Source organism: Syngnathoides biaculeatus, chromosome 11 (genome assembly GCF_019802595.1).
Source record: "Syngnathoides biaculeatus isolate LvHL_M chromosome 11, ASM1980259v1, whole genome shotgun sequence".
Taxonomy (NCBI): Eukaryota; Metazoa; Chordata; class Actinopteri; order Syngnathiformes; family Syngnathidae; genus Syngnathoides; species Syngnathoides biaculeatus.
Genome location: NC_084650.1, coordinates 24756397 through 24778596, shown reverse-complemented (window position 1 = coordinate 24778596; position 22200 = coordinate 24756397). Strand labels below are relative to the sequence as shown.

At 40.0% G+C, this 22200-nt stretch overlaps 3 protein-coding genes across 5 annotated transcripts; 2 read left to right on the top strand and 1 right to left on the bottom strand.

Annotated features, from left to right (window-relative positions):
- Positions 1–1088: 1088 nt before the first annotated feature.
- On the top strand, positions 1089–11585 carry LOC133509250 (septin-8-A-like). Of its 2 annotated transcripts, none has more exons than XM_061836133.1 (10): positions 1089–1611; positions 4480–4594; positions 4696–4891; positions 5182–5368; positions 5441–5602; positions 6078–6174; positions 6263–6431; positions 7186–7318; positions 7387–7574; positions 10614–11585. In XM_061836133.1, the coding sequence occupies exons 1-10, from the start codon at positions 1540–1542 to the stop codon at positions 10666–10668; spliced, it is 1374 nt and encodes a 457-aa protein (XP_061692117.1). In that variant the 5' UTR covers positions 1089–1539; the 3' UTR covers positions 10669–11585. The 2 variants fall into 2 exon arrangements, with proteins under 2 accessions (XP_061692117.1, XP_061692118.1); XM_061836134.1 differs by lacking the exon at positions 10614–11585 and adding an exon at positions 9118–9255.
- A 571-nt stretch (positions 11586–12156) lies between these two features.
- On the top strand, positions 12157–19121 carry ccng1 (cyclin G1). 2 transcript variants are annotated; one of them, XM_061836136.1, is made up of 6 exons: positions 12157–12345; positions 13942–14205; positions 15325–15578; positions 15682–15760; positions 17494–17604; positions 18756–19121. In XM_061836136.1, the coding sequence occupies exons 2-6, from the start codon at positions 13942–13944 to the stop codon at positions 18948–18950; spliced, it is 903 nt and encodes a 300-aa protein (XP_061692120.1). In that variant the 5' UTR covers positions 12157–12345; the 3' UTR covers positions 18951–19121. The 2 variants fall into 2 exon arrangements, with proteins under 2 accessions (XP_061692120.1, XP_061692122.1); XM_061836138.1 differs by having other exon boundaries at positions 12159–12345; positions 18759–19121.
- A 104-nt stretch (positions 19122–19225) lies between these two features.
- nudcd2 (NudC domain containing 2) lies at positions 19226–22178 on the bottom strand. The gene is made up of 4 exons (XM_061836139.1): positions 21849–22178; positions 20699–20747; positions 20461–20612; positions 19226–20373 (listed from the first exon to the last, which is right to left on the bottom strand). The coding sequence occupies exons 1-4, from the start codon at positions 22035–22037 to the stop codon at positions 20290–20292; spliced, it is 474 nt and encodes a 157-aa protein (XP_061692123.1). The 5' UTR covers positions 22038–22178; the 3' UTR covers positions 19226–20289.
- Positions 22179–22200: the final 22 nt, after the last annotated feature.

Below are 22200 nucleotides of genomic sequence, written 5' to 3'. Positions count from 1 at the left end.
CCACGGCCACGCTGTTGACCAACTTTTTGAACAGCTCCCTATTGTGCTGCTTTTCCACGGGCGAAGCGCCGTGGATGAGGGGGGCGAAGTGGCCGAGCAGCTCGGCGTTCCGTACTGTGCCCCCCCGCTCCAGTAAAAAAGTCAAAACGGACTCTTGAGTCAAAGCCATCGACGCTGTAGTCCGATCGAGACACGACGACATATAAAGACTCGTGGAACAAGCAGGGATAATTTCCTCCCGTGTGAGTCCACTTATCCGACTTGCCACTTCCGGTGTTGCGTCGCCCCCCAACGCACTTCAAGACATCACTCTCACGGTTCCTCTAATAAGTCTTGACAAAAATATTTTGGATCACTTTTACAGCAGCATCATCAAATTGGAGACAAAACAAACCCATCAAGCTGTGGATTCTCTTCATAATGGTAATAATAGTAATAATAATTATCATTATTTTTATTATCTTTAAACAAAAACTCGCATAGAGAGCATGTATGACACAAGAACCGTGAAGGTGGATGAAAATAGAAAAATAAATTGTGAGCAAAGCAAAGCAGGTTTATTTACATAAAGCATTTCAGATAGGATACGCAAGTTTACTCGGTGTGCTTTACATAAATAAAAGCATTTAAAAGCAACAACAAAACTGATTATAAGCATTTAAAACAAACAGAATACAATAATATTAAAGTACAATCAAAAAAACGTGCAGTGCCCGAAATATTTCAAAGTGGAAATGCAAAAAAACAAAAAAGAGATAAAACGAATTTTTAACATGGATTTAAAACATTAACGCTTGGGTGACGTCACTTCCGCCGGAGGACTCGCGCCACAAATACACGTGATTATGATATTAGCTGATAACACATCGTAGAAACTTTATTAAGTGCTTATAAAATTTTGTAATGTGTGTAATCTAATTGTGACAATTGAATATATGACCAAGATTTTAGGTCCCAAAAACATATCTAAATAACATAAGAACATGAATGTTGCAGCTACTTTTCATTAAAATGTCTTAAGAACATTGGACATAGCTCAATTAGTAAACCAATCTGTCCTAATTAGTTTTATACGGTCTAAAAAAAGATCGGATTGAAAAATGAAGTTTACCATTTTAGCTAGTTTATATTATCAAACATGAAACCGAGCCTATGCGGTCTCAATTTTGTTTTCATGGGTAAAAAAAAAAAGCTTCACGTAGACTCTACATCATGATCTAAGTTTATTTGCAATATTAGCCCTGTGCCACAAGGAGACGCCAAGACGCGTGCCTCATTCACGTTTGTATAATAGATTGGCGAAATTCAGGTAATGTGTCTGTGACATGCGTGAACAAGCAGGGCAACAACTCGTTTGCCATTTTAACAGCAACGTCCAGAAGCCCTGACTGGGAAAGCATTTAGTTGATGAGGTCACTGTCGTCACAAGCAAAACAACCGCCGCTGTGCAGTGGCGCTGAACTGCGCTCTTTGGCCATGGAACGAGCTTGGCCTGTCATGTCGTGATGGGGTGTTGCCTCCAAGCGGCCATATTTAAAAATGCAGCGTGCTCCAGCGATGAGGAGGGAGACACTTGTGACCATGGCGGCCAGCGAGGCGGACGTTTTCGCAGTAAGTATGAACTCCCCATAACCACTCGCATTGAGTTATCTCACACAAGTATGTGTACGGGCAATATAAAGGGATGGAGGTGTTTCGAGCGCGCCTTTCCGCAATGACTCGGGGATACACGCGAATTTTCTCCTGATGCTGCACATCGATGCGCTGTCGTTTCCAAATCGAATGGCTGCAGGCCGGCCCGGACCTGTGCGTGCACACTCTAATGCGTCTCGTCTGAAGGAATCACGGGACAGCGCGCGGCGACGCGGTTAAGAGGATAAATGGCTGCAGAGTCAAGTGACTTACTTTAACATTCAGCAGTGCTCTGCCACTTCACAACAAATAAGCCCTCTAAAGATTGATGGACTATACCTTTCATATCCATCTTAAGATCCGTGCACCAGTATATGGACCTTGTCATCACAGGACAATTGGCGCATTGTAGAATAACGAGGGAGCTGTTGTGTACTCGTGTCAATCTTGTGCTACTAGTATGCAGTTAAAAACAGTGCAGCAGAAATAAACCTTCTTGGCCCAACTGGTAGGCATGTGCTATGTACTAGTAACATCCCCGACCCTAAAGCACCAAAAATGTCCACTAGTAGTTTGGTCTCAGTAGTAGCATCTACTGTATCTTGTACTAGTATGCCAACGTTGTCCTAGCAATGTGCAGAAATGTCAGTACACAAGTAAAACGATTACTGTGGACTAGTAAAATGTCTGTCTTACAAGTTGAAAAAAAATCACCTTAGTAGGATAACTTTGGCATATGAATGAGTAGGACGTTACTAATAAGGCAAAACTGCAATAGTTGGTATTTGTGCACTACTAGTACTACTCGTGAAGTGCTAGATGCTAACTAAGAGTATAAAGTACATACGACAATAAATGTTATATGGTCACTAGTAATAGCACGTTTATTGTTGGATTTGTTTTTATTGTGTTTGGATATTTGAATTATGTTCAATTTAGTTTCACGTTACATTTTTAGATGTATAGCACTTTGTTTCAGCTACATTTTGTTTGCTCCTTAGATGCTCTATAAATAAAATTAAGTTGAGTTGAGCCAGTGTACTAGTACATGGACCTAAAGCTGAATATCTAGGATATCAAATAAATTTTTGAAGAGCTTTCCATGTGGGACAGCACACGGTAATGAAGATAAGTGACATTCCGCAATGCGTGATGATAAATATGAGCTTTAAGAGGATGCAATTTGCCAATGTGGCATTCTCAGCTGTGAGGACTGAGTGGCTTATGGCTACCACCAGGCTAGCAGCTTGGATAGCCTCCCAGTTTGTGAAACAACATCTAGATAAAGAGCTCTTTGTATGTCTGTGTCAAAGAGCCCGAGAATGAGCGTTGTATTAAACACATCCCAGTCCTCATGCTGAGTCTCTTGGAAAATGCCGATTTCTCAACTGTATGGACCAGCACTACTAATTAGTTGTCGCTGTGCATACAAATGCTGCAAGCCAACAAATAGGCGATCAGTAAACATTGCAATCTGTAAATTATTCTGTAACAAGTGGCCAATTTACTGATACACTTTCAACCGTAAAACCACGCAGAATGGCGTACTTTACAACATTCGACATACTAAGCAAACTGTCGTCATAGATAGCGACATGACCCATTCTTGTATGTTAACACTACATATAATAAATAACACACACACACCACCATCTGTTGTAATGACATCCAAAGGAGACATTAGAAATGTAATCCAGCACAAGGCCTTTTACACTGAATTTTGAATGAAGGGCTTTCATTAGTTTAACTTCATCCCACTTAATCTAAAGTGCTTGTTACATTCTGTTTATGATCCAGTTAAATGTTGTGTGCATAAACTTCCTTAAATCTGCTATTTTTATTTTTTTTAACCATGGCTACACTAAGGCTATAAATCTCCAACCATTCCTCTGCTCTGTGTACTGCTCACTACCAGGGTTGTGGACGTTGTAAATCCTGCCATTCATCAATTTTCTTAGACGCTCATCCTCACAAGGGTCATAGGAGTGCTGGAGCCTATCCCAACTGTCAACGGGCAGGAGGCAGGGCACACCCTGAAGTGGTTGCCAGCCAGTCGCAGGACGCATATAAACAACCATTTACACATTCACACCTACGGGCAATTTGGAGTCTTCAAGCAACCTACCATCTGTGTCTTTCTATCTTTCTTTCGGCTTGTCCCGTTAGGGGTGTCCACAGCGTGTCATCTCAGATAAACGCCCATATTTGTTTGGCCGAGTTTTTACGCCGGATGCCCTTCCTGACGCAACCCCTTTTGGGCAGTGGAGGCCCCAGTGAGAAATAAACTCACGACCCCTGGTTTACCAAACCAATGCTCTAACCACTGAGCTATGGGTACTCGTAAAAAAGAAAACAAAAACAGAAACACACCGGCACGTGGAGTACAGTATATGCAAACTCCAAATGGGTGGGGGCAGGAACTGTGAGGCAAATGTGCTAATGAGTCATCCAATGCGCCGCAGCCCATTAATCTGAAAAAGTTAAATAATTACTAGTGCTATATGTGTACTGTATGTAAAGGAGCAATTCAACAGCTCTTACAGAAGTTGCAGGAAAAGCTTGAAAATGGCTTAAATTGTGTTTGAATATAGGAGAATTAAAAACTGTACTGTGATTCAATTAAATGGTACATGGTTCGCACATATGTTGTGCTTTAGCTACACAATCACGGTGCCCAAAATGTTTTACCGAAGCTCACACATTCACCCACATTCATCCACCAAAGGGCAATCGAAAACCGTTGAGTATAATATTGTCCATCTATCCATTTTCCATACTGCTTATTCGCATTCCACTTGTGATACTCGTGGCACACTTGAAAATCACTGCTGTGTTCCAACACTTCAGAATGAAGACAAACGAACCTTGGAGCTGGGTGGCCACGTCGGCTTTGACGGTCTTCCGGATCAATTGGTCAGCAAATCAGTCACACAGGGCTTCAGCTTCAACATTCTCTGCATAGGCAAGTCAGAATTCATCATCAATAAAAATGTCCATGCACTCTTCCTTTCCCCCCTCACGGCTGTTCACCACCTGTCGTTTCTTTGTGCGCTTCTCCTATAGGGGAAACCGGGATTGGCAAATCCACGCTAATGAACACACTTTTCAATACGAGGTTTGAAAATGAAGAGGCCAGCCACTATGAGCAAGACGTGCTTCTCCGACCACACACGTATGACCTGCAGGAGAGCAACGTCAACCTCAAGCTGACCATTGTGCACACTGTCGGCTTTGGAGACCAGATCAACAAAGAAGAAAGGTGACGGTGAAACGGTATAGAAAATGCACAATAAGGTGAAAGGAACTTAAACTCTTGTTGCTCTTAGAATGTATTGAGCAAGGAAATTGACTCAGTCGCATCCCTAGTGAGAATAAGCGGTACAGGAGGTGAATAGATGGACTCAAACAAAGAAAAAAATATATATACATATATCAGAGGTCTCAATAGATTGTTCAAGAAGTGATTGGCAGTGATTTTACAAAGATAAAAACACAAGGTTTCCTTCTGTAATAACTGAAAAGAATGTTTTCTTTTTTTCCCCTGTACAGTTATAAACCCATTGTAGAGTATATTGACAATCAGTTTGAAAGGTACCTGGAAGAGGAGCTAAAAATAAAACGTTCCCTGTACAATTTCCATGACACAAGAATCCACATCTGCCTGTATTTCATCGCTCCCAACGGCCACTCCCTCAAGTCTCTGGATCTCGTCACTATGAAAAAGCTCGACAGCAAGGTGACCGCCAAATGGTGGTGGGGGGTTTATTTGCAGTTCATACAATGATTCAGGTTTGTTGTTTGCTTCCAGGTAAATGTCATCCCCGTCATTGCAAAGGCAGATACTGTATCCAGGAGTGAACTGGACAAGTTCAAGATCAAGATCATGAGCGAGCTGGTCAGCAATGGAGTGCAGATTTACCAGTTTCCGACAGAGGATGAGGCCGTGGCCGAGATCAATTCTTCCATGAATGTGAGTCTCACACATGGACTCACTCAGTCATAAAAACAACACTCCCCCAAACCCCTTGCTCCCCCCACACACAAACACAAAATACATCTAGGATGGAGCACACGAAGACCAAGAGACAGATTATTCATCTTTCATTAGGCAAGTGTCAATAATTCTGGGGTTCACTTTGAAATTCTTCTGGATGGAGCCAATCAATGGCAATGCTTACCCAAATTTACAATTCTAAAGTTCAAATGATGTCATCACCAATTTAGTGTTTTAGTTTTGCATTCCACTTCAATGCTGAGAAAAGCCACAAAATGACAGAGGTTTTCACACTACTTGGGGGTACATGACAGTGGGGTTTTTTTGTGGCCCTTTGCATTATTTAATTTGAATTTGAATAGTTGTAGTCACAATATTGTCAAATGAGCCTATTCATTTATTACCGAATGACTCACAATGTGGCAACACGAGTTACCTTTTTCTTTAACAGACTCATCTGCCATTTGCTGTGGTCGGCAGTGTGGAAGATGTGAAAGTAGGCAATAAGATGGTCAAAGCAAGATTGTACCCTTGGGGTTCAGTACAGGGTGAGTGCGACTCACACATTTTAAGTATCCAGATATTTAAGTCAATCAAGATTCTGAATGTGCTTGACTGATCCTTTTTGTCCCCTAGTGGAGAATGAAAACCATTGTGATTTTGTGAAATTGAGGGAGATGCTGCTGCGCGTCAACATGGAGGATCTTCGTGAGCAAACGCACACACGCCACTATGAGCTTTACCGCCGCTGCAAACTGGAGGAGATGGGCTTCAAGGATGCAGACCCCAACAGCAAATCGTTCAGGTGAGATAATAAAGCCTAAATGTTGCGGCATGGAAACTATTTAACAGTTCTGAGGACCAAGGGTTCAATCCCGGTCCTGTCTGTGAGGAGTTTACATGTTCTCCGTGTGCTTGCGTGGGTTTTCTCCCGGCACTCCCACATCTCAAAAACGTGCAACATTAATTGGACACTCTAAATTGCCCCTTGGTGTGAATGTGAGCGCAACTGTTGTCTGTCTCCATATGCCCTGCGATCGTCTGACAACCATTACAGGGTGTACCCCTCCTCCTGCTTGATGACAGCTAGGATTTGTTCCAGCACTCCAGTAACCTTCATGAGGACAAGCGGCTCTGACAATGGATGGATGGATGTTTTTTCAAGAGTTGGCACTTAATGATACATTTGTAATCTCTGAAAAGGAGATTGTATATACTGTAGATTGGCATGGTCTTGTATTTGTGCAGGCTTGTAATACTGTTCTATACTTTGTGTCCACTTGAGATATTTTTTTTAGCTTGAAAAAGAACATTGATCTCTTGCAGGTGGGCTGTGGTGTGGTTGGGAATGGGAGCTAGTGGGATTAGTTTTTTGAACACCCGTTTGGGATTGAGTGGGAGGGAGATCAACCTCTGTGGGGGTGGGAGGGAGCGGTAGTCAACATCCACTCCAGTGTCAGCCTCTAATTCCAATGGGGACTATTCATTTGAAATACAGTCAGTATCCGAGTTATTAACACTATCCGCGTTAGTAAAACTGCATTTACCCTGATCTGCAGCTTACAGGAGACATACGAAGCCAAGAGGAAGGAGTTCTTCAGAGAACTTCAACACCAGGAGGAAGGAATGAGGCAGATGTTTGTCACAAAAGTAAAGGAGACTGAAGCAGAGCTGAAAGAAAAGGAAAAAGAGGTGATGGTTTGCACAGATAACACGCCAGGGAAATTATGTCCAATTCTTATTTTGTACTCCGTCCTTAGCTGCACGAGAGGTTTGAGCAGCTCAAACGGCTACACCAGGAAGAAAAGAAGAACCTAGAGGAGAAACGGCGGGAACTGGAGGAAGAGATGAATGCGTTCAACAGGAGGAGGGTTGCCACAGAGACGCTGATGGGGCAGCCTCTCCAAGGTGCCGCTCATCCTCTCAAGAAGGACAAGGACAAGAAGAAGTAAGTCCCCTTTTCTTTAATCGTGGTTGAATCTGATCACAATTGCTTTGTAAAAAAAATGTGGCAAACAAATTCTCAACTTAAACAGTCAAACACCCCCAAGGTAATATTTGAAATTTGACCCACATTCTTAGTAGGGGAAAAAGTCACTAAAGTCAGAGCAAATATATAGTGACAAGCAGGAAAACTATATGCTCTTGCACTTGAGGGCAGAAGGTACAATTAGCCCATGTACCCACCTGATGCCGACTGGTTTTTGACGCTTGAGTCACATCATGGATTACTACAACTATATCTGATTTGTGTTCAAAGGAAAAGACCCAGATTTATAAAAGTGAGACGAGATTATTACTTCAATACACTTTTTTCGGGGACATTTTTGTTTGGTGGTGTGCCGTGAGATATTTCTGATGTAATATGTTTGCCTTGGCAAAATAAAGGCCCGACTGGGTTTGTAATCCATAAGGACGTCTTTCATGTATTCAGGACCTTTACCATGTAGTGATTTATAGATCCGTATCAGAACTTTAAAATCTATTGTAAAGTTGTAAAGACTTTAGAATTCTACTTGTATGCTCTGACCTCTTTGTTCTGGTCAGAACCCGAACTGCAGCATTCTGAATGAGCTGCAGCTGTTTGATGCTCTCTTAGGGGAGTCCAGTCAGAAGACCATTACAATAGTCATGTCTCCTTGAGATAAACGCCTGGATGCGTTTTTCCTGGTCTGCTTGACTGAACTTGCTTGAAAGTAATTTAATTGACTGTATACATGTAAAATGAAAGATTTTATAGAATATTCCATAATGATGACATCTTAACCACGCTGAAGAAATTATTTGTAGATCCATTATTTCCATTAGTAAAAATGACTGCTAAATTTGAACAAATTGGAGGTGAACCAGCACCCAGGATCTGATTCTGCTTGACCGTCCAGTGCTCATGTCTGGTCACCCGAGCAAGGTTATTTTGATTAAAGGCTACCATGCAAGTGTGGACAGTAGCCTGTTCTCCGTGGCAGGCTGTGTAGACGGGACGTGATTAATGAGGTAGTGACATCCTCCCAGGAGCCATGTATTGCTCATATACTGATCCAGGGACAGATTGAGAGTGACACCATGTGCCCAAACACAGTAGGATGTATCACAGTTTGACACAGCCTGATGCTTCTGTCTCTGCGGGCTGACCTGCCAGACGGTATCAGGCAGGGGCAATTGTGTTTACATACGACTGGTCTCACTGCTGACACGGATGACCTCACAGTACCAAATTATATTGCACAGAAGGACACACCATATGTCAAGAGGAGTTCTGTGCGGAAAATATACACGCCTGCTGTTCAGGATTAAATAAGGGAAATGTAGCAGGATGTAAGGGAATTAAAGCCAGAGCTTTGAACACGTTACAGAACTGGTTCCAGGCTCCGACAAGACCTGAGAGACAGATTAAACTGACCCATCTCGTCACGTCATCCCTTTGTGTTTTTGATCCCATGTTTGTTCACCTCCCTCTCTATTTTGTTGTTGTATATCTTGTCCCTTTTCAGTTGATTTATGGAACAATCATCCAGGGAAACCATGAATGTGTCTGCCGTCAGCATGGGTGAAAAAGACTGTGGTGCTTGTATGAGCCAGAATATGAACGCGCCCGCTGTAATCCACTGTGTACTTACCGATGATAACGCTAGCTTTGCTCACTGTATTGATCCTGACTCTGTGAGACACATAAAAACAAATCAATGGACTGTTTTCAATACTTGTAGCTGCTGTTGTTTTATGTTCTTGCCTTGAATGTGTTTTCAGATTTTCTGTAAAAAAAAAACAAAAAAAAAAAAACAGTGGGCTGATCGCAATGAACTGATTTTTGTAAATTACTCTCAGCATCTAAAATCAGTATTTTTCATGGTTTCATTTTATTATATAATTTTATTAAGTTTAACATTATATAATAGTGATCAGAACACAATTAAGATTTTTTCTTTTCGATAATGTACATTAAACTATAGACTACCTCCCTGGTCACATCATTAGGTACACTCTCGCAATTGAATTAGCTCTTATACAATATCTGTAGGAAAGTGTTTGCCTTTATATCGATATGAAAAGTCTACACACCCCTGTTTAAATGGCAGTTTTTCTTGATGTACAAATGGAACTCATACAAATCATTTCATTTCATTCCATTTCATTCATTTAGCTTTAATAGGAGTCAAAACACACCGATCACCATTTAAAGTGACTATGAATAACCCCAAATAACATTTGTTTTAATAGACTTTTCTTTAGTTTTCCACAGAATGATGACACAATTTTCCCACATGCCTTTGGGAGATTTTGTGGATTTTTTTCCCCCATAATTTTTCAGCTAAAGTTTATTTGGCCATACTGTAATTCCAAAAATATGGTGGCCACAAACACAACACTACTGACCATAAAAACAACACAATATGTACAATAAAGCATTGGAGCTATTTTTCTTCAGCTAGAACTGGGGCCTTAGTCTCGAAGGTTTCGGTTGATTTTCAGTTGCGTTATACAAGTTAAAGGTCACAATAATGGTGAAATAAGTTTTGAAATTAATTATCTTGGTCTCATTTTTATGTCACCAAAACCTGCCATTTGAACAGTGCATTTGTACGTTTTGTATTGATTGTAAGAAAAATACATAAAATAAAAAAGTGAATCAATATATTCGCGATAGTTCTTAGTCTGGTGGAATTCAGTTGTACAGTGCATAACACAAAAAAGCAATAATCCTATAAAAATACTGTCTCAATCAAATGAAATATTTAAAAAGGCAGAATTATGTATTGGATCTTCTTAGAATGTGTAAGAGTTTTCCATGCAATCTCCAGTAAGTATATAACAAACATAACAAAGGGTAATATTTCCATTACAGAATGGGACTCCAGCATTTTAGGTTATTAAACCGTGTGCCTCTGAACAAAAATAACAAAATTACATTTTTCGCTTAATTAACAACTAACAAATAACTTGGAGTGTGAGTAATATCTTGTTCACGTTTTGTCTTTTCTTCTCATAGCTTCTTTAGTCTTCCCTCTGCGTGCTCCTTAACCTCATCCAGGAATTTGAATTAGTGGACTTTCTACTAACTACGCCAACAAGCAATGGACGGACAAGCAATTGTGTTATTTTTCACACTTGAATGAGCACTTTTACCGAAGAGCACTTCAAACGTTGCCAAGTGTCTTCCTTTTTCCTCTCTGCTCTGTAGTACCATGGATTGTGCATGACTGATAACCATCTCCCAAGAATGAAACTTCCTTCTATGGAAAAAGTCATCATTTTGAATGTGCTCCTCTTTAATTTGCCATGTACTTTTGACTGACTTCACTGTGAAATAATACATAATAATAAATCATAAAGTTACATGGTCATACTAAATTATTATTTTTTTATCATTTAAATTCTGTATTAATCAGAGACTATAATATGCTTTCATTAGCATGATAAGCACCTTGCCATACTAACAGTTAATACTTATAAGTGGAAATGCGTGCTTCAGTTGCATGAGCCAATGTCACCCGGTAAAACCTCTGCCATCAATTCTCCAATGAAATATGATTATTGAACTGCTGCTATTTGTCCTAAATTACATATATAAGAACAATATTAAAAAATATAATACAAAATATTTTCCAACCATGACCATTTTTAGTGCCATAAGCCAGTTTAAGGATTTTCAGATCGTGATAAGTATTATTATTATTTTACTGGTGGAAGCCTTCTTCTGTCATTAAACTGTCTTTCTTTTACTAGCAAAATCTTGAGGCATTAGTTTATTAAGAACACATATTATTAAATAGAAGCAAAAAATTGGAACTTATAAAAAGGCAGCACGTACTGAGGAGTTTTATAGGGTTACATCTCATGACACAGCCAATGAATGTTTACGTTACAGTGCTCGCGTGGCATCAAAATTGCTGAGTGTCAGAACAGTAATTCGCTGTTGTACACGTAATCATTATATGTATGATCAAATGTTTGATCTGTGTTGGCCAAATGATGTAATAAATACTAATTTTATTGAAACTGTACCTGGTTTTGTTGTGTTGTGTTCAAATAAAAGCAGACAGTGTCCTTGAGAAAATACATGATACAGATAAATTTCAATTCCATACTGTTCTAAAAAGTTCCTACAGTCAATGTTGAAAAAGAGGTGAAATTTCTTAGTCACAGTGTCAATTTGCTACATTGAATTTCAACAAATGTTTTCAGAGCTGTGAAACTGAGGTAATTATAAATTATGAATATTATTGTATTGCCCAATAATTTACTGTCGTAAATTATTCGTTAAAATCTTTATGCCTGGTGAGGTTTATTTGAATAATATTAAAATGAGCATTTTCGTGTCGCTTTCAATGTTAATGAGTGACGTTTCTCGCAACCAAGTGTCTCCTTTCCGTCGTGTGATTGGCTGCATCGTTTACAAAAGGCGGGGCGTATTTATGACAGACGAGGAAATTGTCCAATGGAATTACAGAAAAACGACCATCAAGGATCTATGACCAATGACAGCTCGCCGTGTTAGGTCATGGGACTAGTTTTAAGTCCCTATTAAACTCCAAATCTGTCCTTTTCCCCGTCGCCTTACTCCAAGGGTCGGGGGTGTGCATAGACAGGTACAAAATCTATGCTTAAAACTCTCCAAATAAAGTTCATACTTACATTTTCTGGTGTTTTACACCTGATGAACACACTTTTTACCCCAACAATTATTTTTTGATTGCTAGAACTACGTAACTTGAGCCAAGGTAAGTAAAACTATTTTTCTTTTCTTTACATTTAAGCAATCACATTTTGTGACACCCGCGATCACAACAAATCATTTGATCGCACCAAGGCATCCAAGTGTAAACGTTTTTACTTGATCGTTTGTAGTTTATATTCAACCATGGTTAGCATTAGCTGTGCTAGCCAACACTTGTACGTTCAAATGCTTTCTTTTCTATTATGAGACGTGTCCCACTTGAACTGTCGTCATGACCTTTTTGGTCTTGATATGGACGTGGAGTTGGTTCTTTTGTCTTTGGGTTATTGTTGTTACCAGGCCTAGTGGTAGCTCTGTCACTTTGTCTGAACATTGGGCAGGGACATGTCCGGGCATGTTAGCGCTGCTTCACTCATTACGGCCATTACTTTTCTACCTTTTGAAACGTTCCGACGACTACTGGATTTATAATGCAACACAACAGCCTGTTAGCTCACTCAACTTGATATATTTAATTGATTTGGAAGAATTTTGGGGAGGAACAAAGTAGCGGCTCCCCGTGACGTCTCTCGGTTGACATTCCTGTCCGGTTGAGCCCAGTTTGACAGCTGCTGAGTTGCAAAAGGCCACCAGAATAACTTAGCTGTGAAAAGTCAAGCCAAGAGACGCTGCATGTACACAAGCTTGTTATCAGAAGTGTTCAATTACAGCCCTCCCTCCAAAAGATTTGGAACGACGAGGTCAAGTCCTTTGTTATTGTTGTATACTGAAGGCATTTGGATTTCAGATAAAATGATGGGTGTGCGACAAACGTTTTGAATTCCAGATTTCATTTACTGGTAATGGTATTTACATCTAGATGTTGAAAACACATTGAAAGTACAGTACCAATGTAGGGGTACTTATTAAATCTGTTTACACAAGTTAGTCAAAAGTACTAGCTCTAAACTGTAGTAAAATCATTTTTTTAAAAACTGCCAGTTATGGACAATACCCGTTTTGATCACAACAACAGCAAAAAAATCTATGCACAAAATATATTTTCCTTATTATTAGGTTGAATAGTTTACATACTCAGAAGTGAGAAACAAAATCATTTTACCGGTTTTCAAAAATGAGCTTTTAAGAGCTAGGTTGGCTTGACTTTTATGCTTTTAAAACCCATAGCCCTGCTTTAATGCTGTGAACTAAGGAACAAAAAAAATCAGCTCTCCTTGTCATTCATCCCTAAAAATCTGGAGGGGGGAGGGGGTTCTAACTAAGTTTTTTTTTTTTTTTTTTTTTTTTTTTTTTTTTTTTTCCCTAAGGGGTAAAAAAAAAAAAAAAACAAAACCTTAAGTACCCTGACCTGAAAAAAATATTTTCACTGTACCACAAATGTAAAAATTAGTTTTAACAATGTCATTTAGTGTCGCTTTCCTCAACATTGTCGTGGGTTTTGCAAATTATGCCAAGTTAAAGACTGCAAATTATATGTATGAAAATTATGCATACTTAAGGACAGTCTCAAGTGCTAATAATGCTAGGCTATGCTTGTGAAACTAATATTCTTTTACACTGTTTTCTGTTAAGACTACTTACATTGGCGTAGTGTGACGGAGTGATTTGGTGCTCAATGTATTCTGTGTTCTCCCCACAGATGATTGACACAGTGACAGGACCCGGAGAATTGCCTTTTGCAGTACAACTGAAGGCTTTAACAGACCTGGAGGGCCGCTACCAGCCAAAGCTCAGCGGTTTAAGGCTCATTGAGGGTGCTTCTGACAATGGGCTTAGGATGACCAGCAGACTTAGGGAAATGGAGGTGAAGGACCTGCTCACTCTGAGCAGGTTCTTTGGTTTCAGCTCAGAGACTTTCTCTCTGGCCATCAGCTTGCTCGATCGCTTCCTCTCTGTCATGAAGGTTTGTACAAAGTTCAGAGATTCCAACTGCTCCGCTTTCACTGCATTTTGTTATATGCAGTTGCGATGTGCTCGCCATATGGTTTAAGTGTTCCACATAGGGATTGAGTATCACATGGTGCTTGAGATGTATGTACTGCAGCTTCTGATTGTCCGAGACGAGGAATTGGGTTAAGAATGTGACTTTTGATTGGCTGAAAGCTTTTGCCTGAGCCAGAAATTAACACACATCCTCCCGCAGCGTGCATAGTCTATTGTTGTAACGACATTGGGCCGTATAGCTCTTGGGATGGCAAGTTTCAAACTGTCGGCAGATGGTGCCTTATTTTGTCGCGCTAAAAAAAAAAAAAAAATAACGCGAAGTGCGTAGGTCCCACACAACAAGTGCATGTACTGAAGAAAACGGTAATGACTATACTACCTGAGCTAAATACAAACGAGAATGAAACGTACAAAATACAAGCTTGAAAAATCCCTATGTATGTACAGAATTTCATCTCCAAAAGGTGAGTGCTGCAAAAAAAATTGGGAATCACTGGATGAATTGATTTTTATCATTAACTTTTGAGTTTATAATCACTTGAGTTATTCGTTTAAAGAATTTCTGCTTGAACAGCAGAACTTATAAAATTTTGATTTTATGATACAATTTTAAAACATATTAAATCTTGTTGTTCACTGCGGCTGGGATTCGAGAACTGGTGCTAAAGAATCAATATCCAAATTTTCAATTGGTTCCTTTATCCATCGTAATGAGCAATGATATAACAAAATGTATGGGCTTCAATATGTAGCCCCACAAACTGAATATGAAATTATTTATTGAATTTGACTAAACTTGAGAAAAATCAAATGTGTATATATTTTCACATTATCAGTTCAGATTGACATAAAATGTAACACAGAGCTGGGTATATGAGGAATAGCATTTAATCACAGAAACGTAGGGCTCTGGCACTGGTGGTGTATGTTTGTTTTCGCTATGATGCAAATGTTCATGACAAAATTCAAAATGTTACTGAGAGGGGATGATAGGGGTCCACATCTTTGAAAAATGGCTGACTCGTCAATCTTGTTTGTGACTGAAGTGGCTAAATGACATTTGAGCTGTTCTGTGCAGATTCAACCAAAGCACCTGTCCTGCGTTGGTCTATGCTGCTTTTACATTGCCGTGAAGTCCTCTGAAGAGAAAAAAAACATCCCTCTTCCTAACGACCTGATCCGCATCAGTCAGAACCGCTTCACTGTGTCTGACATGATGCGAATGGAGAAGATCATTATGGAGAAACTCAATTGGAAGGTGAAGGCACCCACTGCGCTGCGCTTCCTCCGCCTTTTTCACAGCTACATCCAGGGGGAGCTTGGTGTAGATGGGTGAGTACAAATTATTATAATTGGCTAGGGGAAGAATTTGATAGAATCATTACCGTCCAAATAAAAAAACAAGCTGTTATTCAAGAGGTGTGTTTCTACACAGCAAGAAGATACTGAGCCTTGAGAGATTGGAGGCTCAATTGAAAGCTTGCCACTGCTCTTTTGTCTTCTCCAAAATGAAGGTAGGTAACTTTTATAAATGACAGATGACTATTGGGTGTTGAGTGTGAAACAAGACGAAGACCTTCAAAACTTGGCATTGAGATTGGTCTTCAATGTTACAACAGTCCTTTCTATTTATTTTTTTTTAACAATTCTATTGAGATGTTGCTCTTGGTCTCAATAGATGTTTTTCAACTTAAATTTGCTGTATCTCTTTGCATTTCCCATTTAGAGTTTTAAAACGTAATACGTTTAGTAGTCAGTGATGAAAGTCCTCCGGATTTTCCCGGAATTACGGATTAAATTTTCATGAAAATTGCTCTGGAAAATTGCCTAAAATTAATCCGGATATGAGTTGACAACATTGAACGAACATGCGATTGAGTTCGTTGTTTTGCTTTCACGAGCGTAGCCATGTTGAGGCACTAACACTAGTAACAATAACGCCTCTCCCCTCGCATTCTCTCAAGACGTCGCTTATTTTGTGTGGTCTTGACATTAATTTACGTGTTTTTTTTAATAAACGTTCTTAACCAAACAAGGCTGCTTCAAAAAACAACCGGTATTCACCCGGAAACAGGAAATGCAAGTTAACCATACTGAGCATGTATGAAAGCGCATTTTCGGAACCGCTTCACGTAATGCGAGCGCATTTACGTTGAAAGTCATCAACATCATGAGCCATGGCAAAGGAAATTCAGTTACAAAAAAATCTGGGCTTGGCCTTTGGGGAACCTCTGCCCAATTTTTTTTTTTTTGGTCAGAACTTAGAAATGTTACTTTATATTTTTGTCTGAATTTTGTTCAGATATCGCCAGAATACACCACAGCCATCCATTTTTTTTTTTTTTTTTTTTTTCCCAAAAAAATTTCTCGGGGGAGCATGCCCCTGGCCCCCCTAGTGCTCACATTTGTATTTTCAGGAATTTTCACAAAAGTCCACATTCATCTAAGTAGTACACAAAACTTTGTAGAAGGATTCTGTAGGAGACAAATTATATTTTTGCTGTGGATATGAATTAGGGTCCAGGTAGACATCCTTATTCAGTATATTATGAGTCAGTAAAACAGTTCACCTCACCAGAATCATTGGCACCACTCTTCTGTTCCCATCCTGCACGAAACACCATGCAAACTAACACACAGATGGACACAAATTCAAACACAAAACTATGTAATGTTTTCACTATGACTAGTTCAGCCTTGGTGGATTTCTGACTTATCAGATCATGATGACAGGGCTAAAATAACAGATCTTTTGGGATCCTAAAACGTTTGAACAGGACTTTATATATAAAATCTTCAAAAGCGCTGAAAACATGTTATGTTTGATTTTCAAATATTCTAAACTGGTAAAAACTCTAAATTCATTCTTTAATTCCTTTTTATACAGGCCATAACTATGTAATGTTTTCACTGTGACTAGTTCAGCCTTGGTGGATTTCTGACTTATCAGATCATGATGACAGGGCTAAAACAACAGATCTTTTGGGATCCTAAAACGTTTGAACAGGACTTTATATATAAAATCTTCAAAAGCGCTGAAAACATGTTATGTTTGATTTTCAAATATTCTAAACTGGTAAAACCTCTAAATTCATTCTTTAATTCCTTTTTATACAGGCCATAACACCGTACATGCTCATACCAAAGAAGCAATTGGCCTACCACATTACTCCCAAGTCTATTGTAAAATGTCACACATAATAAATTCTACCAGAAGTGATAATCCTGACTCTCATTTTCTTTCCAGCCGTCGCTCCTTGCCATGGCTCTCTTGTGTCTTGAGGTAGAGGACCAACATGACCCAGAGGACAGGGACCAACTCTCTGAAGCGCTCCAAAGTCTGCAGAAGCTACTAACTGTAAGTACAATATGTCCACGGGTAAAGCCTCATCCAAAATATTCGAATGGCAAGGTAATTTACTTTTTCATTGTATACCAAAGACATTTGGATTTTAGACCGAAAGATGAATGACACAAACGTTCAGAATCCTAGCTTATATTTCATGGTATTTACATCTGGGTGGGTGCAGTGTTTTAGACTGACCCAAGTTGGTCACTGGCCCTTAACCCAAAAGAGCATGCAATTTAAGAAGATTCAAGAGAGAAAGCCCTAGAAATAAATAACGTGAAAGGGGCTGCAGTAAAGGCCTGGAAAAACATTTCAAATAAACTGGTTGCAAGTTTGAGGCAGTTATTGCAAGTAAGGGTTATGCCACTAAATAGTAAAAGGTATTCATTCAGTCAGAAGTTGCTCACCATAATTTTGCTCACTTGAAAAGTTGGTGGCTTCAACCACAAAGTGCTCTGTTCTGAGTTGTTGAAAACCTCTAGATGTCAATACAACAAAATAAAAGCTGGAATTTGTAACTTTTGTCCAAATTCATCTTTTGACCTGAAACCCAAATGTCTTCAGTTTACAAAAAGGACTGGACTTTGTTGTTCCAATACTGCTGGAGGATTTAAAATAACATTTGGGTTAAATTTAGAATGGGGCGGTCAGGAAAAAAAAAAAAACTCTGTAATTTCCAGACTATAGAGCGCACCTGATTATAAGCCTCACTCAGTACATTTTTAAAGGACAAAGCATTTTGTACATACACAAGCCTCACCTGATTAAAAGCCGCATGTGGCCACATTTAAACATGAGATATTTACGCAGAAAGATGGTACAAAGTTTTCAGTTTTTTTTTTTTTTTTTTTTTAAATACACCATAGCTTTTCTCTCCAAACGGTGCCAGAACGTGGCAGCAACACGCTAGCACACTGCTAACAGGGCAGGTAAAAAAAAAAAAAAATACTGGTAAACATCACTTCCTCGCCACATATATTCCACCAGTCTCATGCATACCTTTTCGGCTCGAGTGCCCCCTTGCGGCCGTTAGAAAAAATGCACAAATTAGCCACATCATTGTATAAGCCGCAGGGTTGAAAGTGTGTGAAAAGTCACAGTTTATAGGCTGGAAATTTTGGTAATTTCTCCATTCTGTTTCAATTGCCTTTTTTTCCCAGCAGATCAGAGATGGCGATCTTGTGTGTGTGCGTGAGTTGGTGGGAAAATGCCTGGCTGAATACGCCACTGCCAAGTGCTCCCGGCCCAACGGCCAAAGACTTCGCTGGACTATTTCGGGAAGAACCGCGCGGCAGCTGAAGCATAGCTACTACAAGATTGCTCACCTTCCCACCATACCTGAGTCGGCTTGTTAAACTCTTACCTGCCATATTGTCACCTGACCCCAAAACCTTATTTTTTTTTTCTGTCATTGGATGAAACTTGTCAGGTGACAGTGCTCACATTTTTACTAAAAGATCATCATCTTTGAGATGGTGTTCTTTCAGTCAAAATGGTTTTCTTATGCAATAACAGAAACTAGTACATTACCCAGAACTCTTCTGCTCAGTTTTAGTTCCGAGGGTATGTGGGTGGACAGGTATGTTCTCGTTTGAATCCGTACCACGGTGTTTGGTATTTCCTGGAACGGGTTCCTGTTTTTAAGCTAATAAGTATTGAACCACCTAGGTCCTCAGTCCACCATGTGGAAGAGGAGGGAGAAGGATTTTGAGAAACAAAAATATGGAACCAAGAAATCGGGCCCAAAATCCTTAACTTCCACCCTAGGTTGCTTAACTGTCTTGAATGCACACTCCTACCCAAGGTGATTCTTTTTTTTTTTTTGTTCATAAAGCAAGTTGAAGGTGTTGACGTAGTGGTAATCAGTGGTTACGGATTAGTCGTTTTCACCATTTTGATTAACTGGCACGGTGTGAAGTGCCACTTGTTCTTCCTGATTTTCAGTTTGGAAGACAATGGTACCTTTTGGTCTGAAAAGTGGAAATATGATCTGGAATTCGCATTGCAGTTCCTTTTCTGTTTGTTGGTGTTGTATGAAAAGTGTCACTTTAAATTCCCACAAAAAAAGACTGAATACACCATCTACTGTTTGACTTGTACCTTTCAATAAAACTTTATTGAAAAAATTTGAGTCCATCCTTGTTTGAAAAGCAACAGTGTGTCAAAAGGGAACAATGCTTATGGTATGCAGCCACCGGATGTGTTTTGGGGGGGGGGGGTTAGGTTGTATAATTACATAGTCCATGCAGTATCTGTGGATAGATGCGAATACGGGAAGGGCGGATCATTTGCCTCCTTCACCTGAGAACTCGATTCTGGGACACCTGAACTTGTCCAAGAAGTAGTAATGTTGCCAGCCTGTGGAGGGGAACCCCTGCCCCTCGCCAGGTTTACAATACAGATGAAGTGTGTGCACACTTTCAAATGTGTTAAAGTGAACAAACTCAAGAGAAGGGGGTGAGGTGAAGCAATCTTTTGCATCCAGTGGGTTGGCAGCATTTGGTTTCTTAATGGGTCCAGTACAGGTTCTCCCAACTCATTTGTTAACCACCAGGAAAAGACTGGTGTCATAGTCAAGTGTATGCACACTGAAAGTCTTTTACACGATTAGACCCATATGTCCTGTGTGCTGCGATTCCAGCAGTAGTGTTCATTCGGCCAACCTGACATCCACAATACGGGTTTTTGTGTGGGTCACTTCTGTAAACTGGAAAAGTCTGGACCACCTCCAGCAAAATTTCCTGAAATCTCTGCACCACTGAAGTCAAATCCAGGATTCTGAAGAAGAAATGTTCCATTAATCCAGCTCTGTCATTGGCTATAAAAATAAACACAAACGTCAGTCTGAAAATCTGAGCAACTAACCTCTCGCTGGAACCTCTCAAGTGTAAGCTTTCTCTGCATCTGGTCCTGAACCCAAGCATTGGCACAATACTCTCCCTCCAACAGCGACGACCAACAGTTTCCCGCCTCTCTGTTTGTCTTCATCAGCACAATTCGAATGAGACATTTGTCCTCTAAGGAGAAAATAGGTGAAGAGTAACGACACAAGGCATGAATCCGGCCAACAGCCTGTTACAGTAATGTGTGTGGCCCAATTTACCAAGTGTCCACGTAGCCTCATCAGACACAGTTGTGCCGAACAACGTGCCCTGTCAAAAGATGGAGATTGGGCAAAGTGAGGAAGGTGGAAGACAGTTTCCATTTTTCTGGTCACTGTCCAGGAGAATCAATATTTATCGAATACCCTGATGGAAAAAAATGTACAGCAGAGCCACTTTATAAATGTATCAATGTGTCTACATCACTACATGCATGTTCGATGTACTGGCTGACTTGATTTGCTGAGAGTAAACAATTAATGTTAACGTGAGCCAGCTAACCCCCCTCTAAGGAGAATTTGGAACCTGATTGGTTAAAGAATCAGTGCTGTTGCTTGTGTAGTTTAACTTACATCGCCAGCAAAAGTCATTCTAAAGGCCCTGGGGAGACTAGATGGCATGGCAGCACATCGACTAAAATACCTGAACAAAAAAATATCACATCCACATACAGACTGAAAGCAGTGAAGCCAACAGAAACTTTATGAAAGTATAGACTGTTGGGAACAAATTAATACAATTTCATGGAACATGCACCTTTGTACCTCAACCTCCAAAAGCCCCTCAGTTAACACCCCCCACCTCCCTCCACCTGTGTGAGTTTTGGAGTAATGTCCTCATTTTAAAAATGTTATTCTTCTTGTCAGGAAACAGGGCAGTGGCACCGCATAAACAAGTATTGTCAAAATTTTACGAGTGTAACGGGTTAAATAATATTTTTTAAAAATCCTTTAGTCCTGGGAAAGGTAGACGTGTATATATCGAAGACGATAATGAAGATTAAATGTACACAATCAATGTCCCATCTTTAGTAACCAGTTCAATGTGTAGTTATTTAAGGTTCGGTTAGATTTATTGATTTCGTAGCATAGAATACCAAACAGAGTACATGAAATATTAATAAGCATTTTAGTGATTAATCCCTTGCGGACACTGTTGAGCAATCGGATTGGTCGACTGACAATCAGGTTTTTGCCAGCAGGGTTCTTCCTTGTGCGCACACCAAACATCGAGAAATGGGCCTTCTTTTTTTTTGGTCGCCAAATTCTTCATTTTGGCCATCATTATTTATCTGCTTGTAAAATGATAAAAATATTCTTTGTTTGTCACACAAGAGAGACTGCTCGACTGAAAGAGAGCAGGCCAACCTACTTGGATTATTTCTGCTCCTCGGACGTTGAGCTCGAGATGTCTTGCCCCCAAGTGACACTTGACATCTTTGGCCGAGGTCCCGGGGGGCACGTTGACTTCGATGAACACCTCCTCCATGGTTTGGCTCCATGAGCCCCAGCTTGTCTGACAGGGCACTAGCCCACTCCTCTCGTCGAAGTGCACCGACATGCCGAGCAACTAATGCGCTACAGGGTAAATGACGTTCCCCACCCCACCCGGTGTAGTACAATAATTCTTAGTTGTCCAGAAAAAGTCTTCAATGACTTGTGTTTAATGTTTTGCCACCTTTTCCGCTGAACCTCTTCTTCTTGTCACAATGATAAATGTCATT

Bases quoted from the DNA above. Each gene is read 5' to 3' on its own strand.
- LOC133509250 (XM_061836133.1), top strand. From the start codon at position 1,540: ATGCAGCGTGCTCCAGCGATGAGGAGGGAGACACTTGTGACCATGGCG. The intron at 5,603-6,077 runs GTGAGTCTCACA...TTTCTTTAACAG, and splicing joins AGATCAATTCTTCCATGAAT to ACTCATCTGCCATTTGCTGT. The intron at 7,575-10,613 runs GTAAGTCCCCTT...TTCTTCTCATAG, and splicing joins AAGGACAAGGACAAGAAGAA to CTTCTTTAGTCTTCCCTCTG.
- ccng1 (XM_061836136.1), top strand. From the start codon at position 13,942: ATGATTGACACAGTGACAGGACCCGGAGAATTGCCTTTTGCAGTACAA. The intron at 14,206-15,324 runs GTTTGTACAAAG...TGTTCTGTGCAG, and splicing joins GCTTCCTCTCTGTCATGAAG to ATTCAACCAAAGCACCTGTC. The intron at 17,605-18,755 runs GTAAGTACAATA...TTTTTTTCCCAG, and splicing joins GTCTGCAGAAGCTACTAACT to CAGATCAGAGATGGCGATCT.
- nudcd2 (XM_061836139.1), bottom strand. From the start codon at position 22,037: ATGTCGGTGCACTTCGACGAGAGGAGTGGGCTAGTGCCCTGTCAGACA. The intron at 20,748-21,848 runs GTAGGTTGGCCT...ATCTTTTGACAG, and splicing joins GAGGAGCAGAAATAATCCAA to GGCACGTTGTTCGGCACAAC. The intron at 20,374-20,460 runs GTTAGTTGCTCA...TTTCTTCTTCAG, and splicing joins TTGAGAGGTTCCAGCGAGAG to AATCCTGGATTTGACTTCAG.